At 45.2% G+C, this 16011-nt stretch overlaps 1 protein-coding gene and 1 long non-coding RNA gene across 10 annotated transcripts; one reads left to right on the top strand and one right to left on the bottom strand.

The window, feature by feature from the left end:
• Nucleotides 1-223: 223 nt before the first annotated feature.
• arid1aa (AT-rich interaction domain 1Aa) lies at nt 224-15617 on the bottom strand. 7 transcript variants are annotated; one of them, XM_008323439.3, is made up of 20 exons: nt 14380-15617; nt 11688-11906; nt 11003-11599; nt 10774-10896; nt 9831-10071; nt 9471-9560; nt 9216-9386; nt 8384-8717; nt 8145-8290; nt 7965-8059; nt 7667-7876; nt 7371-7575; nt 7043-7196; nt 6751-6920; nt 6490-6664; nt 5368-5493; nt 4699-4795; nt 3700-4537; nt 3482-3612; nt 224-3400 (listed from the first exon to the last, which is right to left on the bottom strand). In XM_008323439.3, the coding sequence occupies exons 1-20, from the start codon at nt 15292-15294 to the stop codon at nt 1502-1504; spliced, it is 6936 nt and encodes a 2311-aa protein (XP_008321661.1). In that variant the 5' UTR covers nt 15295-15617; the 3' UTR covers nt 224-1501. The 7 variants fall into 7 exon arrangements, with proteins under 7 accessions (XP_008321661.1, XP_008321663.1, XP_008321662.1 ...); XM_008323441.3 differs by having other exon boundaries at nt 1502-3400; nt 7043-7178; XM_008323440.3 differs by having other exon boundaries at nt 1502-3400; nt 7974-8059.
• LOC103388459 (uncharacterized) lies at nt 5500-7099 on the top strand. Of its 3 annotated transcripts, none has more exons than XR_001760964.2 (4): nt 5500-5866; nt 6483-6646; nt 6792-6940; nt 7012-7099. It is a non-coding gene; the product is annotated as an uncharacterized LOC103388459 (long non-coding RNA). The 3 variants fall into 3 exon arrangements; XR_522512.2 differs by lacking the exon at nt 5500-5866 and adding an exon at nt 5873-6040; XR_001760965.2 differs by lacking the exon at nt 5500-5866 and adding an exon at nt 6047-6380.
• Nucleotides 15618-16011: the final 394 nt, after the last annotated feature.

Below are 16011 nucleotides of genomic sequence, written 5' to 3'. Positions count from 1 at the left end.
AAAAAAGGCAATGATGATTCTTATCCTAAATCTGTAAGTCGGGAATCTTTACTAAACTCAGGCTGTTTGTGACTGATGGATGACTGAAAAGAGGAATTTTAAAAGACACCAGATTAAACCAGAAAGTTTCTTACTGTCTGCTTGAAGCCACTTATTAAAGCCCAAAACTATATTTATTGTCTAGTCATAAGGATGATAATTTTATAAAAACAAAACCATCAAACAGCTTACGAAGATTTAATGTACATTTATTCTTACCACGTGGAACATATAGTATAAAGATTTCATACTGAATAAATGATATTCATTGAGCCAAAAAAGGGAAAGGGAGGAATTTACATGTTGTCTTAGCTACATAGTCTGAAATACAAATATGCAGAATCCATGACCGGAGAAAAGTTGTCAATGTGTACTTCATCTAGTTTATTTTTGTTGTACCAGGAGATAACAGGTATGAGCCGTGTCTGCCGTACTACGGAGCTGTGGAGAGACCAGAGGAGTGGGTCTAATCAGCAGGGACTGAAGGTCATGGACCAAACTCAAGTCAGCCTCCATCCCTCACCAATAACAAGTGAGAATAGGGACACAGACAGAGACAGACACAGAGAAAGGAAGTGTAATGTACAACATTATATATACACCACAGCAAAGCTGTATTTGAAGTCGAAAACCAGTCCTAAGAGGTGATTTCTTTTCATAAGGGTATTCATACAATCAAGGGATAAGAGGAGGTAAGGGTGTTGTAGGTTCATGATACTTTGGGGAAGAAAGCCATTTCTGTTTAACACCAATCTAAAATGACCTCAAACTCTAGAAGAGCTGCATCTCCAGCTTTCTGTGTGAAACGTGTTACAGAATGCTTACACTCAAGAGCAGTATGGTACAGAAAATGTCCTACAATCTACTGCACACTGCACAGGCCTCCCTGGTGAAGGTGTCTACCGACAGCACTTCGTCTGCTGCCAGGCTGACAGGTGAGAATCCAACTACAGCAACTACAACCAGTAGGCCACTTGTCAGTCTGCGTTAACCTCTGAACATCAACCAGTTACAGACTCACTGTGCCCTTGAGGGAGAGCGAGGGCACACTGTGTCTCCCAAACTCACTGTAAACGAGACAGCAACTTTGGTTACAGTTTTTGTTTTTCAGCTATTTATTCATTTATTTAGTTTTATTAAAAATTACTTTTCCCCCAAGTGCAGAACAGTCTCCCATCCATGGTGCTCTGCTCTGTGTCATCCAGTTGGCATTCATTTTGCAAGTAGTGTCACTTTGTGGGCTTCTCTCTGGTTTGTAATCCACCCCAGCTCTGTGATTATCCTCCCCAAGCAAGGACGGCCTGGGGAGGGCTCAGAGAATGGAATCTGAAGGATTTTCATAAATTAAAAAGACAGTCACTTGAACTTTCTTTGCCCTGTTATACACATAAGCCAGGTTACCAGGGAAAAGGGAATTGGGGATAAAATCCCCAGTAAGTGGAGCCACAGCTCCCTATAGCTGTCATGACTGGCCTATCAAAAAGAGTACATCACAGATAACATGAGAAACCAGTGAGTTCATTAGGGGAGACACCGAAAGGTCGAGGAGTCGGGACTCGTGTAGTGTGAACTCTGAGTGGTTCTCCTCCACCTTGGCTAAGGCGTGCAGAGCCCGGGCTGCTCGCCGCATCATGTCCGGACTTGTGGGTTCAAAATGCATCCCCTGTAGGTGAAGAAGAGAGCTCTGGCTCTGCTGAAGCTGTGTGGCTGCCAGACTATCCTCCAAGAAGCCCAGCAAGTTGCCCACACTGCCCTTCTGAACAGCAATGGCTCGGGCTGCCAGGGTATCACCCTGGGCCAGGTTGGCCAGTAGGACCACGGCCATCTCCCTGCAAACTGCAATCTTCCGGTCTCCAATTAGCCGCACCAGGTTCCCGTACAGCTTCTCTAACCGACTGAATGGTGGAGTAGCCAGGATGAGGTCAACATTGTTGTCTTGGATGCTTAATTTACTTAACGTTTCCAGGACCAGTCTCTGAGGTGACAAAGCACTGTGGGGGCCCAGAGTGGGGAATGGATCCTGAGCTTCTGCTGAGGGGCAGACAGCCCAGTGGAGGAGACCATCCAGTAGGGGCAAGCAGATGCTCTCTGGGTAGATGGAAAGATCAAGCTGGCCTGATATGTTGGCCAATGTGACCAGTGTGTTCTCCCTCAGGAGCTCCAAACAGTCCCACCACCATTCATCCTTCTGGCCTACTCCTTCATCGGTCTCTTCATCTTTTTCGTAGGTGAGGGGAGCCTGTTTGCGTTCGGGGTGTCTGTGATGGAGCAGAATCAGGCGTCCAAGTAGCAGCAACAGCCCTGGGTGTTTGGACATCTCATGGTCATTGCCAGGAACAAAAGAGAGACTTCGAATGATGTTGGAGACACAAATGCAACGACGGGCCAAGGAGTCCTGCCAGTTGGCCAGTGTAATGAGGGGCCCCTCATCTTTACTGTGAGGCTCATCCTCCAGGATGGTGCCAGTCTGCTGCACCCGCAGGGATAAAACGCTGCCAGTGGAAGTAACCGCTCTGTTATTCTCCTGATGACTTAAAGCAGCTTTATCAATTATCTCACTAAGAGTTTTCTTCTCCTTCTCCTCCTCCTCCTCCTCAGTGCTGTGTGGAGGACTGGCCTTTTCGGAGACGGTTGCATTCTCTGAGGAGGACGACTCTTTAGGACTCTCTTCTTTGTCTTGATCCTTACTTATCTCCTCCAAAGTCGGTAAATAATGTTCCCGTGTCTCTTCTTCAGGGACCCGTCTCTTTAGCAAAGCTGAGGGAACAGGTATTCGTTCTCGAGGCTCCAAGAAGTCTTTGCGTGGTTCGAAGTGGGTCTGAATGTGTTCGGTTGAGTCTCCTCCTCCCGCACTCCAATGAAGCAGCCCACTGTCAAACTCTTGGATTTTGCCATAATTACTAGACTGGCCAGCTACAAATGGGTCTTTCTTTCGTACCACCTTTAGAGGAAACTTGTCAAATTTGCTAGCCTGTTTGGGTCTGTCTTGGGCAGGTAAGAGCTGCAGGCCGGCCTGATCGGACGCAGGACCTTTAGCCTTCCTCTCCTCATCCTCTGTTGACTCATCTGGGCCCTGAGATGCTGTGGTGCATTGCTCCTGATCTTCCTCCTCTTTTACATGAACTGGCCCATCGGTTTCTTGTTCCTCCTCCTCCTCCTCATCATCATCATCTTCTTGTTGTTCCATGTCCTCAGGCTGTGTCTCCTCTTCTTCAGTAATGTCCCAGTCTTGTTTCAGAGCATCAGGATCAAGAAGCGTCCTCTGGCCAGGATCTCCAACCTCATACTCTTGGAGAATGCCAAAGATTTCAATCAGGCAGCGTCTGAAATACTCAACAACCAACTCCAAGAAGCCAGGTAACTAGAAAAAAAGAGAAGATTAATTTAAACATTAGGAATCATAACTTTTAATCAAACATTGAAAAAATCCAACAAATTTTACCGTGTTGAGATCAAAGGTTGAAATACTGCCGTCGTCGTACAGCAGAATGTTAATGGTGTCTAAGGCCCATGTACTCTCAGCCAACAAACCAGATTTCAGAGACATCATAACTCTCCAGGCCTCTGGTGTTCCTGTCAAATTAAACCAGAACATTGTTGTTTTTTCCCTTCCAAGTAACAACATTGTTTAAAGGTGATATTTGTGATTGAAAGTCTTACCAATATCTTTCATAGTGAGTCTCCGTCGTGGCTTCAGGATAGGATGAGTGGCTTCTACAGAGCCTGGGGGAAAAGGCATGTCTCTCCTTATCAGAGGTGACTGTACCGGAGGGGGCACTATGTGTGATGCCGGCACTGGAGGTCCAGCCTTCTGCATCTTCATTACTCCATGTATGTAAGGGGATTTACTGGGTGATGTCCGGCTCTCCATTGGGCGAGGCATGGAGGCTGGGCTGGACACCTGTGGAATGTGGTTCTGCACACCCTGAGGGGGCTGATAGTTGGACTGTACTGATCGGGGCATCGGTTGGCCAGGCCCTGCTGGACCGTAAGGGGGCTGTCGAGGCCCCATCTGACCACCCCACTGACCATCATGATTCATACGCTGTTCTGATGACATCATCTCCTCTGAACGGTTCATGCCAGGGTAGCCAGGTCCCTGGGGTGGGCCCCCAGGGCCACTTTGTCTACTGGTGAAGTTCTGATAGTTCATGTCTCGTGGTCCTTGCCACATGCTCCCCTGAGGACCCTCTGACTGCATCATCTGAGGGGGCATGGTGGGCTGCGCGTTGGGACCTGAACCTCCCTGCATCCGATCACGACTAAAGGAGTAGGGGAACTGATTGCCTGGACCAGGAGGGCGGCGATCAGAGCCAGGATAGGGTCCGCTGCTGCCGTACTGATTGTAGGACTCCTGTTGTCCTGAAGAGGGTGCTGGGGTGCCTACTTGCTGTGGCTGCTGCTGCGGTGGTTGTTGTCCACCAGGGAAAGGCCCACTGTACTCACTCTCATGACGTTTTGATGGAGGATAAGCACCTTCTCCATGGCGCTTATAACTCTACATATTAAAAAAGGGGTAGACAAATGTGAAATTTAAAGTGGGGTTTCAAATCTACTTGTATCTGAAATATGATTATTTTAAATTTAGATGCAAGCCAAATCAACAATGACATTTTTTATACATGTTAGTATTGTGAGAAATACAACTGGATCAATTACCTGCTGTTGCTGGGGGTACATTCCAGGCTGTTGATTTGGGTATGAGCCAGTAGGGGGCGTTCCCTGTCCAGGAAACTGATTACCATAGGAATCATGTCTGCAAACAAGCCAAGTCAGTTTAACATGATTGCACACAAAGGACAAAACACAATGTTCCAGATGTAGTTACATATATTCTAGATAGTAATTAATAACAAATATTCTGGAATTAATTAAGTTTAAGGATTTTATTCTATTACATATTTTTAACTTGTGTTTAAATAACAATGTAGCCAGTACTTGACTTATTTTAGAGGTAAAATACCCAATGTCATTTTGTAAGATTGCTAATCCCAGCCTCCAAACCCTTTCACTGCCTCAATATACACTTTAAATTTTACTATACTTATGTCACATTAAATACACACAAAGGCTTAACAAAGAGCACCTATTTAAACCAAATGGGGCGTGGGATCCATATTTTGATTAGTCAGGAGGTCCCATCACCATGTTAATCAGTCCAAATTAAGAATTACTACTACTACATAAAAATTAAAAACAACCATGAAAATATTTCACATATTTCTTAATGTTTCCCATCAGCTACAAATGACTAAATCAGGATTTTTTTTGAGTTTTTTTTTTTTTGACAGTTCAGATTTTGTTTAACAGGGGAACTTGTGAACTGACCGTGGCTGCTGTGGTGGGAAACGATTTGGCGAATACATCCCTGTATCGGTATTGGCAGGCATCATTGGGTTTGGCTGAGGGGCACCAGATCCCATGCTTCCATCTGGGCCCATGCCTTGCTCCGATCTGCGAAATATATCAAAATAGACATGCTATGATTCAACCTTCTACTCTAATAAAAAAATGAATGTGGCAATAGATGCCACCACTGTCTACCTTTGATCTGTTCCAAGGTAGTCGTGACTACCAAGAAACAGAGATTTTACATTCCTATGATCTATAATCTGCACAAGGACGACTGTGTGGATCAAAGGAAACAGTGTGTATAATTAATGCTTCTAAACGCAAGAAATTGCATAGATTCTTGTTTATAGGCAATTTTTGGGTGTGGACTTTTCTTTAACACCACCCAGTGGACGCAGGAAGCAACAGCAACTTGCAGATATTTACGGTCCACATATTGTTCAGAACCATGTCCTCTGGTAGTTGATCACCACAGGTGTTGCAGCTGTTCTTAAAACTTTTGTTTTCAATGAGAGCAACAGAAGTATTTTTTCATTACACTAACTCGCCTTCATTTTAGTCTGTCCCTAGTTTTCATGTCTAATGCTTTGTGACCATTTTCACAATACTCAAGTGCAGTGTTGATTACATACAGCGGGTCTTGTGCTTAGTAAGTCACCTGTGATAAAGTCTTGTATGGCGTTGAGAAATTTAGCACACAAAATGCTGCATTAACATTTGTTTCTCCTAAGTTTCTATTTGTGATTTTAAAATCCTATCTATCATGTTGAATTCAGGATTTTATTTCAGTCATCTAAATATATTTTCTTCCATTTTCCTTTAGTCATTTTTCTTTGATTTTGACTTTGATGTATATCCTGTATAGCTAGCTGTGGCATGAATGCAGTCTATTCAAAAGAAGGTTAACAGAATTCAGATTTTTTTACAAAAAGTCTCTATAACTTGTAGCCACAAATAATCTGACAATGACACTGTCACTTTGTAAAGGAGTAAGTTGTTCTAAACAGTTGCACATTAGCATTAGCTTGTTTCCTTCCTGCTAACACCGGAACTAACAGTGTGCACCGTACCGTTGTTCTTCTATACAACAGCTCGTACCTCCTGTCATAGCCGGGTCCATAAGGATACTGCTGCCTGGGTCCCATTGGCAGGGTGCCCATTCCTCCAGGTGGTCCTCTGTTAAATGGGGGCTGCTGTTGTGGTGGTTGCTGCTGTGACTGGTCACCCATCCCACTGTTAGGCCCTTGGCTAGCAGGTAAGAACTGCTCCCCAACTGCAAATACATTTTAAAGTTATGGCCCATCCATAGTTCTTTAAATACCAGGCTAGTTAAGGGTGCAGGAAATCAATAGTGTCAACCTTTGCGTATGTTACTGAACGGATCTTTGTTTGGTTCGTAGGGACCCATGCGCCCCTGCATGTCTGGGGCGTTAATGCTGGATTGGTAGGCCGAGTTGGGCGTCATGTTCTTTCTTGGGAAACCAGGGTCATTTCCTTCAGAAAACGGGTCCTGCAGGTTGACGCTACTCCTGAGGAAGCACAGGTCACAGTAAGTTGGAAGTACAAAGGGGAAGTAAATAAAGTACAATGCAGTTGAAGTCATCATATGATACTCTTTAGTGAGGAAAATTAAGTCGGATTCAAGACACACCTGGACATTGGAGGCATCGGGGGCATCTGAGAATGAGGAGTGGATGCTGGAGTCGGAGGTTTCAAGTCTCCACCCTCAGCCATGGAGCTGCTGGTGGACTGTGGTGTCTGCGGACCCTGCAGAGAGCCTGACCCAGCTGTGGAGCAGAGGGACGCTTCAGTTTGAAATGAAGGAGGAGCAGAAAGACACGGTTCATGACTTTGATTATATCCCATATATATCTTAGGTATTTTTGACTTTTAATTCACAACGTAAAAGTGTTACTGCACTGGATCTGCATTTAATTGTGTGGTGATCTGCTGAAATGCCTCCGGTGTGTGGGTCTAACCTGGAGACGGTGGTTGGACCTTAGCAGCCTGGCTCTTTTTGTTGTCTGTGAAGATTTCTGGTGGCGGATCCTCACCACGCTCAATTTTGCACTCAAATGCATACAAACATTGGATATACTGTTTCTTCAGAGAGCTGGCTGCACTGCTGGATGTGCCCACATTAAGAGAAGTGGCCAGGTCACGCCATTTCTTGCTCTTATTCACCTAAAAAGAAAAGGGCACATTAATCAGAGAAAAGCATTGACAAAAAAAAATTATAATGTCCCACAAAATTATTTTCGAATTCAATACCAACCTGTGTCATTCCTCCGATTTCTTTCACTGACATATAGAGCCGGAAGAGGTCAAGGGGCTTGCGCCCTACAGCAGGTAGGTTGGTCATGCCCATAGCCTTCTCTTCAATGAAGGCCAGGTAACGGTCCACCCACATCTTCCTGTCTGGCTCAGGTCCTAACTCGTACAGTCGTGTTATCATTTCATTGGTTGTTGTGGAAGAATTGGACTTCTGTTTTTGGGAAAAATACATTAATTTTATTAGATAAATATATAAAAGAAAACATTGGAAAATTTTATGTACTGTTAGTCCAGCTTACACTGCGGACCTTAGACTTAGGTTCTGGCTTGGGCGTTCCACTCCCATCCACTTTGTTATTCATTTTGTTGTTCATCTCTGGACTTGGGGCCATACCTAAACACAAGGATGGACATTGGTAAATGTTGGACAAAAAAAGCAGAAGAACTAGGCTCAGGGCAGTTTTCTCTGTTCTACTTACCACTGGAGTTATTGGCCATGTTGGGCCCCATAGGATAAGGTGATCCACCCTGAGTGTTCATCATTCCAGACATGCTGTTCATGGAAGGGCCATAAGGTGGTCCAGATCCCATCATCCCTGGACCCATGTTAGGGTAACCAGACATCCTGCATAGAAAAACAGTGAAGTTGAATCCTCTTCATCCCATTTTTTATTTGTTGTGTTTATTGAATGCCTCAGAGAAAAGAAAAATAACCAACCTGTTGTGCATGGAGTTGGTGGGAGGGTGCTGCATGGCTGCAGGATCCTGGGGTTTTCTGTTCATGCCTGGAGGTGGGCACATTCCTGAGCCCACCTGAGGTGGTATGTTGCCCATGTTAGGTGGCATGTTTGGACCCATGTTGGGGCCCATAGTTGGACCCATATTGGGGCCATAAGGACGTGCCCCCATTTGATTGGGGGGCATCCTACCTGGAGGCATGCCTCCATACGGTGGCCCACCACCTTGCCCTGCCATTGGGTTCATTGGACCCATTCCAGGCCCTGGGTAGTTGGCATTTGGCATGTTGCCATAGCCAGGTTGGCGAGGGTAGCCTGAGGATGACATTGAAACAAAAAATGCCTGGTCACACATCTGCCTAGTTAGAGCATAAAAACAATATACAAGTGATTATTTTCTAAATAAAAAAGGGCCATAATTATTCAACTGTTATGTTATAAATATGGCAAAATCAGTTTCTTTAAACATCTGTAAGTTACACTTTATCCCTACAGCATGTTAGCACAGAGAACTATAGACCCTGAGCAACAAGCTTTCGTCACAGTCTCGGCTCTACTGACAGGAGGCTCTGCTAGTCAGCTGACTCTCTGCTTCACAGCTATAAATAGCCACAACAGAGTCAAGAGGGAGGGACCAACTTAGCATGGTATTCCTGCTAGGCACAGACATATATTCCATACGTCTGTCTAAGGGGAAAGTGTATAAAAAGGGTATTTGGTGAAATAAGTAAACCATGAAAAACTAAAAGCCTGGAGTACATTGTTTTTATACTAAGTGAAAGACAATGACTTTGATTCAGCTGTCCAACACACCTTGAGGGCCATATTGCCCTCCTTGTTGCCCATAGCCACCCATGGAGTTGTTCTGCGGATATGGGGCCATCCCAGGATGCATCTGCCCCCCTGAAGACTGGCGCGGCGACAGTGCTGACGCCGACTGGGGAGAGCCGTACGCTGGCATCTGAGGGTTTCTCTGCATAAAACCTTGATGGAAGGGAAAAAAGTGTGTACAATGAGGCTGCAACAGTCTTAATATCTCTGATAGCAATAGATGTGACGGCAGCATACCTCTGTCCTGGGTCATAGGAGACTGGTTCATTGTTGGGTGTAGGCTCCCATCTGACTGCACACTTGAGGGCCTTGGAGGCATCTGGGTCCCTGAGCAATAATATACAACTACGGTTGGAATGAGTTCTAAAAAGTATTTAGTTTTAAGATTCTTTTAAATTATCAATATGCTTTTTAATTTCAGGACAACAATCTATTCCTGATTGGTTTAAAAAAAAAAAAAAAAACATACACAATGGTCTCATCCAGTTCTAAGGTGTATTAAAAAAAAAGACTAATAACTTCTAGTAAGAGCTTATTTAATGCATCACAAAGGACTAAACACTAAAAGATTTTCTAGTGTGTGTGAGAGCAGGGTACCTGGCATGGTGGCGGGTGACAGTGGTCCTGTACGGGGTGTGCTGGCACTGGCAGGAGAGCCAGCTGGGGAAGGTGAAGGCCCTCGTATGCCTGACAGGTGGGGAGACGTATGAGGAGAGAAGGGCGACTGTGCCGGGTTACTCTGCTCACCCTGGCTGCTTGACACTCCTGAAGTGCTCACACCTGGACTGAGCGCACCTTCCGCACCAGTGGGCAGGTCATCGATGGAACCAGACAGGTCCTTAAAAAGAAGATGCACACAGATTATGTCAAGTTAAGCTAAAGTCAACAAGATTGGTTCTAAAATAGAATCAAATATAACAACTTTTAATAAAAATTACATTATTGCTTAAAAGGGTCCAGCTGCCGTAAGTGATATCAGATTGCATTCAATTGTTGATGTTCCTTTTAGTAGTAAGGTAGTGTTTCTGTTGTAAATAGTCATGTGGCATAGAGAAAGACCCAGAGGCCTCTGTCCTTATTTATATCTTTCAAAAACAGAGGGTGCATTAGTGTAAATGGTTGTCATGGTTACCAAGGTTTGTAAGATGCAAGCTGAGTCAGCTTGTAGCACACAAACACTCTTGTATTCATCTCTGATCTACTCATTTACCCAGCACAACTTTGCTGCTGCCAGCAAAGTTGAATGCCAGCAAAGAGATGAATACTCTTGTATTCATCTCTGATCTACTCATTTACCCAGCACAACTTTGCTGCTGCCACTCAATAACAATGAACATGCAGCTGCACACAAAACCCTACCTAATAACAATCAAGGTAGTGATGTCTGTAAAACTTAAGTTTTAAACTAACTAATTCTTACATTATGTTTTTAAACAAAACATTTATTTTCCCCCATCTCATAAACCCTCTAAAGGTATTAATAGAAAAAAAAGCATGCAAAGTAAAATGCAGGTGTGAAAAAAATAATTTAAGAATTTACAGCTGTGAAGTAAGGAGAATGACTGACTGGGAGGCTTGAAGGGCGGCCTTGGCCGTCCTCTGGACCAGGTTTATTCTGAGTTGATGGTGGAGCATTGGACTGAAATGAGTCCTGGGATACCTCCTAAAAACAACAAGAGCGTACGTCAATCAGAGACGCGCAAAAACATGACACATACACAGACATGGTCGATTAATTATAATGAATATGATCCAATCTCTGGTACTACCTGCTGTTGAGGAGGGGGAAATCGCTGATAAGGTGACTGTTGTGCTTGCTGCGGGTTCTGAGGGTATACTGTGGGCTGGCCCTGTGGGTGTTGGCCGTGCCCTGGCGGTTGCTGTTGAGGCTGAGACTGTGCCTGCTGTTGCTGCGAGGGAGGCTGCTGTGGCCCCTGTGATGATCCTGGGTAATTGGGCTGGCCCTGTGATCCAGGGGGTGGTTGGGAACTTGGCTGCTGTGGGGCCTGACTGGGAGGACCCTGTTGCTGGGCATAGGGAGACTGGCCCGACTGGGGGGCTGAGGCTTGAGAGTATGGTGGCTGAGATTGTGGGGGCCCTTGAGGTGGGCCTGGCAGTGGCCCCTGGGGCTGTTGGGGCATGTGAGGCTGCTGATAAGGTGGTCCTCCCTGGCTGTGAGGAGCAGAAGTTGGTGGAGGATGGGGCTGCCCTGGGTAAGATGTTTGGCTACCTGGCTGTCCAGGAGGGGGCTGAGAGTATGGCCCTTGCTGTTGACTTGGATGAGGACCCTGGCCTGGCTGACCATAGTATGGGGCCTGACCTTGAGAACCATATCCTCCTGGTCCCTGCTGTCCATAGGAGCCCATCTAAACAAAAGAAAGACATTTATTTAAAATACTTAAAGAAAATAAATAACCCATAAGGTTTCACTTCAGACTTGGAGAAATCAAGTACCTGTGGACCGTATGGCATGCCACCCATTCCTCCAGGGGTGCGTCCTTGCATTCCCACTGGATATCGCTGTGGACCTGGGGGGCCATATCCCTGTCCAGGGTACCCAGGCCCCTGTTGTGGACCTGTAGGAGGCCCCTGCTGTGACTGTTGGCCGTATGGACTACCTGCTCCATATAGCTGGCCTCTTATTTTACCCATTGGATCCATGGGTCCAGGTGGCTAGAAGCAACAAAAATGAGGAAAAACATTATTTTAACAGTCACGAAAAATTATCAACCCATTTTTAAGCTTCAACGGCTACACTGTTCTTGCACAAATTACTTATGACATGGTTGTATTTTCTTCAAAGTCCACAAAATTCTTGGCTCTGGTGTAAAACTTTCAAAGGAATAAATGTGTGAAAAGAAACTTAAATGAATGAGGAAACTGTACTTTTTTTCACCTTATTTCCCACGGTCATTACCCTGATTTTTTTCACCTCACTTTGCCATAGTTGCGGAAGTCAACAGAGCTATATATATCTCCTTTCAAATGGAGGGCAGTCTGCCCAATCTTAAACATATCCCAGCTGTGCTCCTGTTTTGAGCCTGGTCCAAGGAGCTTTTTTTCCCCAGAGGAGGCAGTTTGGCTCTGGATGAATGACACCAGAGATGAAGGAAGTACATTCACAACAGTCAGAGAGTTAAAAATGTGCACAAGTGTATTTTGTTTGGTAAGTCTTGGTTAAAAAAAAAAAGTCAGGTAAAACATTCAAGACCAGTCCAGGTTTTGTTTTTACAGTAAAATCTGACCTGTGTGGCGTAATTTGACAATCTCTGCCCCCAAGTAACGTCGAGCTAATAATCATAAATTTTGTAATAAGCAAAATAAAAAAAATTGAACCAATCTAAAGAATAGCTGTATGCCCACAGGGCCGATGTAGTCTACAGAGTCTCCTCATCTTAAAAGCAGTTCTTTTCAAATATTATGCAAAATGCATACTGTGACATTTTGTAAATCCAAGATAATGACGTGAAATAAATAGGAGCAGCACATGGCTAATCTGCATAAGACAGAGAGGAAACTCCCTTGGTGAGTGAGAGATGGTGGACTGCCTTCCGATTGGCTTGGGGGGGGATTGGGGGGAATTCTCTGCAGTCACACATTCAAACTTGTGTGGCATGCCCTTTCACCAGATATGTGTGTGTGTGAAATGTACACGTCCTTGTGGCCTGAGCTTGAGTCTTGTGCCATGTGGCAATTAATAATATAGGGGAAAACAAGAAAGCTCAACAGTCAGTTATTTGTTTATCCACAACTTACTGAGAATAAACAAGTCAGGTGGAAAGCCAATCAATAAAACAGAAAGCAATTGAACAGCAGATGTCATAAGCCATTATGTTGTAAACATTTCATGAGTAGAGTAATGCTGAATGGGGTGTATTTGTATTATGCACAAACAAACAACAACACAATACCTGTTACATGAAATGATGCAATCTTCAGCTGTTGTACTGCACATATATAAACCATCGAAAATCAGAGATCACCATCGTTTAGATGTGAATAGTACATATATTACGTTTGTCTACTAGTGATTAGTGTCATCGTTAATATTAAATAATTTTGAACACACTTGCCACATTGCTAAATAAAACAATACAACACAGCACATTATCTACATCACAGCTGCGCCAACACTGCATGTTTAATTGAATAGTGAAAAGAGGAGAGAAGCAGCAGAACCTCTGCTGACCCTGCCACCAGTTAATGCTGCTTGCTGTTATCAGCAACTGTTGCCTTGCATCACATGTAATTATAAATGGCCATGAGCAGCGGATGAGGAGCCAATCAGATTTCAGCTAGCATGTCAACCCAAGACCAACTATCTCCTGGCTTTGACAAGCAGGATTTTACCTCCACAATTCAAATCCCAGTGCAAACTGCAATCTGCGGGCTGCAGACACTCACTTGATATAGCTGAGATGGCTGCATTCAGGCAGCGTACAGGAGAAAAAAACAGTAGCGCTTCCGCACACAGAAACGCTACAAATTACCATATCGTGAAAATGTAATTATTTACTTCCACTCCCCGACACACCATTTAATAACTGAACACCAAATATTCGTCAGTTAAAGCACATTTAGCGTCCAACAGTAAGGAGCAGATCAGACATGGCTACACGTCCCTCTCCGCCATGTCTACAAAATTACTGCTTATCTGAAAAAGGAAACAATACAAATATAACTGTATGGGCAACTACAATTATTTTACATTCGAAAACACGATGCCTTCTATATCAACGATCCGCTGGAATATGTTAATTAACGCAATTAGAAGTTAATTCGACATTAAATGCAGGAAGAAACGCGTTCGGGAGGGAAAAAAACGACTCGATGCTCATCGGCGAGTATTATCAGTCCTTTTCAAAGTCGGGCCTTCTCGCCTCCTTGAACCTCATTACATCGATTCAACAACTTATATCTTGGTCGCGATGTGCCGTTGTATCGCTAGATACATTTAAAAGTCTAAACAACAACTATTTAACGGTCTGGTGTAAAGGAAAAAAACACACGACAGAGGCAGCCATTTTAGAGTCTTTGCGAACTAGTATCAGACAATGGCTGGCCTGCTACGTTGTGAACTAGCTAGGAGGAGGGAAGGAGACGTGCTAACGCTCACAACTGTGTTCCCGTAACAATGTGATTTTACCTGATTTCTGCCCAACGGCTGCCCGGCACTTCCCGGGCTCATAGACGACGGGTGATGGCCCCTTTGTTGCCAGCCCGGATTGCTCCCTCCATACTGACCGCTACTGCCCATGTCTGCTGGTCCCTTACTAGCTCCTTCTTGGCTACCGTAGTCACCAGACGGATAGTTTGGATAACCCCGCGTTGAGCTGGGGGACGTTAGGAGCTTGTTCAGTGTCGGTGTGGATGTAGGCTGAGGATTCCCAATATTATATCTCTGGTTACTGTACGAGGGAGCCATCGCCGTAGGTCCTCCTGTTGGTGGCTGTTGCTTAGCTGGCTGCCCCCCAGCTGTCGGCGCCTGGCTACTGCGAGGCGAGTTCATGGCGTAGCCTTGGCCTGGATATGGAGTCCTGTTCGGGAATGGGTTGTAGTTGTTAAATTGGTGGTTCGAAAACCCATGGTCGTGTGAATTGGTTTGATACGGGTCCATCATGTTGCTCGACTGCACAACCGGACCCGCAGCAGCTGCCATGCCAGGGCTTTGTTGTCCGCCATGTTGATGAAAAGGGGCCCGACCGTAGGGCTGGCCGTATCCGTACGAAGGTGGGGGAAAAGCGGTTCCGTGGTGATGCGCTAGACCTGGATGGTTATTTCCCTCCGGTCCAACAGAGTCATTCTGATTATTATTGTTAGCCCTGGGCGGGTTCCCATTCCCGTTCTTCATCTCAGGTTCCCCTCCTCCCCCTGCATTTCCAGCCTCGGCCCCGTCCTGCAGATCCCCCCGGCCCGGTGATCCGCTGTCCAAACTCGGCTGTTTTTTGTCCGACTGTTTCTCCCCCGTAACCGAATCCTCCTTAGGTTCTCGATCCGGCTTTTTTAATTCGGAAGGCGGGCTGGTGTTAAGAGCGGCGGCGCTGGCGACCTGAGCGGCCATGATAAACCCCCCCACCTCTCTCTCCCTCTCTCGGCGAGTCAGTCACAATCACAAGCTAGCATTGAATATAAATAATTGTTTATAACCATTTATCCTTGTGCCGATTCATTCCAACTCCTCACTCCGGACCGAATCCGGTTTCCATAGCTCTGGTTCCGGTTCCGTAGATGGGTTAAAGAGACGGTGCAGGATCCATACAATGCGTAAAACAGCGACAGAAATTGTTGTGGGAGTTGTGTTACTGAGCCCGGGTAGAGGGAGCGAACCCAACCAACACGAGGCTCCGCTTCATACAGCCATTTTACTGAGCCGCACAGATGGCTGCAAAACACGGAGCGGATCACATCCCCCACAGCGGAGTGGACTTTTTGTCTTTCGATCGTACATTGTCTCTCCCCCACCCCACCCCCCATTAGATGGAACATTTTCTCCCCATGAAGATAAGTCTAATACTCACACAACTCTCTGATGTTGTGCTCCTCACATATGAAAAGGAGTATACTTTTAATCAAACAACGGGGAAGCTAAGTGTCCACAAAAACACGTTTTGAAAGTATTTTCATGAGCCCAGGAGTCAAGTTATTTATTCATAAAAGATATGATTTTTTTAAAGTGTACGGGGGTGTGTGTATGATAAAGATACAACACACACTTAGAGCTGGCGGTAAAGATGACTCAATGCTGAAAAACGTTTGGTTCTTTTAACCATGTGGTTAT

This window comes from Cynoglossus semilaevis, chromosome 13, assembly GCF_000523025.1.
Source record: "Cynoglossus semilaevis isolate Cse_v1.0 chromosome 13, Cse_v1.0, whole genome shotgun sequence".
Classification (NCBI taxonomy): Eukaryota; Metazoa; Chordata; class Actinopteri; order Pleuronectiformes; family Cynoglossidae; genus Cynoglossus; species Cynoglossus semilaevis.
Note: the sequence above shows the minus strand (reverse complement) of the source record. Positions and strands in the feature narration are given on the sequence as shown.

Coding starts and splice junctions, on each gene's coding strand:
- arid1aa (XM_008323439.3), bottom strand. CDS start 15,294: ATGGCCGCTCAGGTCGCCAGCGCCGCCGCTCTTAACACCAGCCCGCCT. Junction 9,387..9,470: donor TCCTATGACCCAGGACAGAG/GTATGCTGCCGT, acceptor CCTTCCATCAAG/GTTTTATGCAGAGAAACCCT. Junction 8,060..8,144: donor CATGGCCAATAACTCCAGTG/GTAAGTAGAACA, acceptor CCTTGTGTTTAG/GTATGGCCCCAAGTCCAGAG.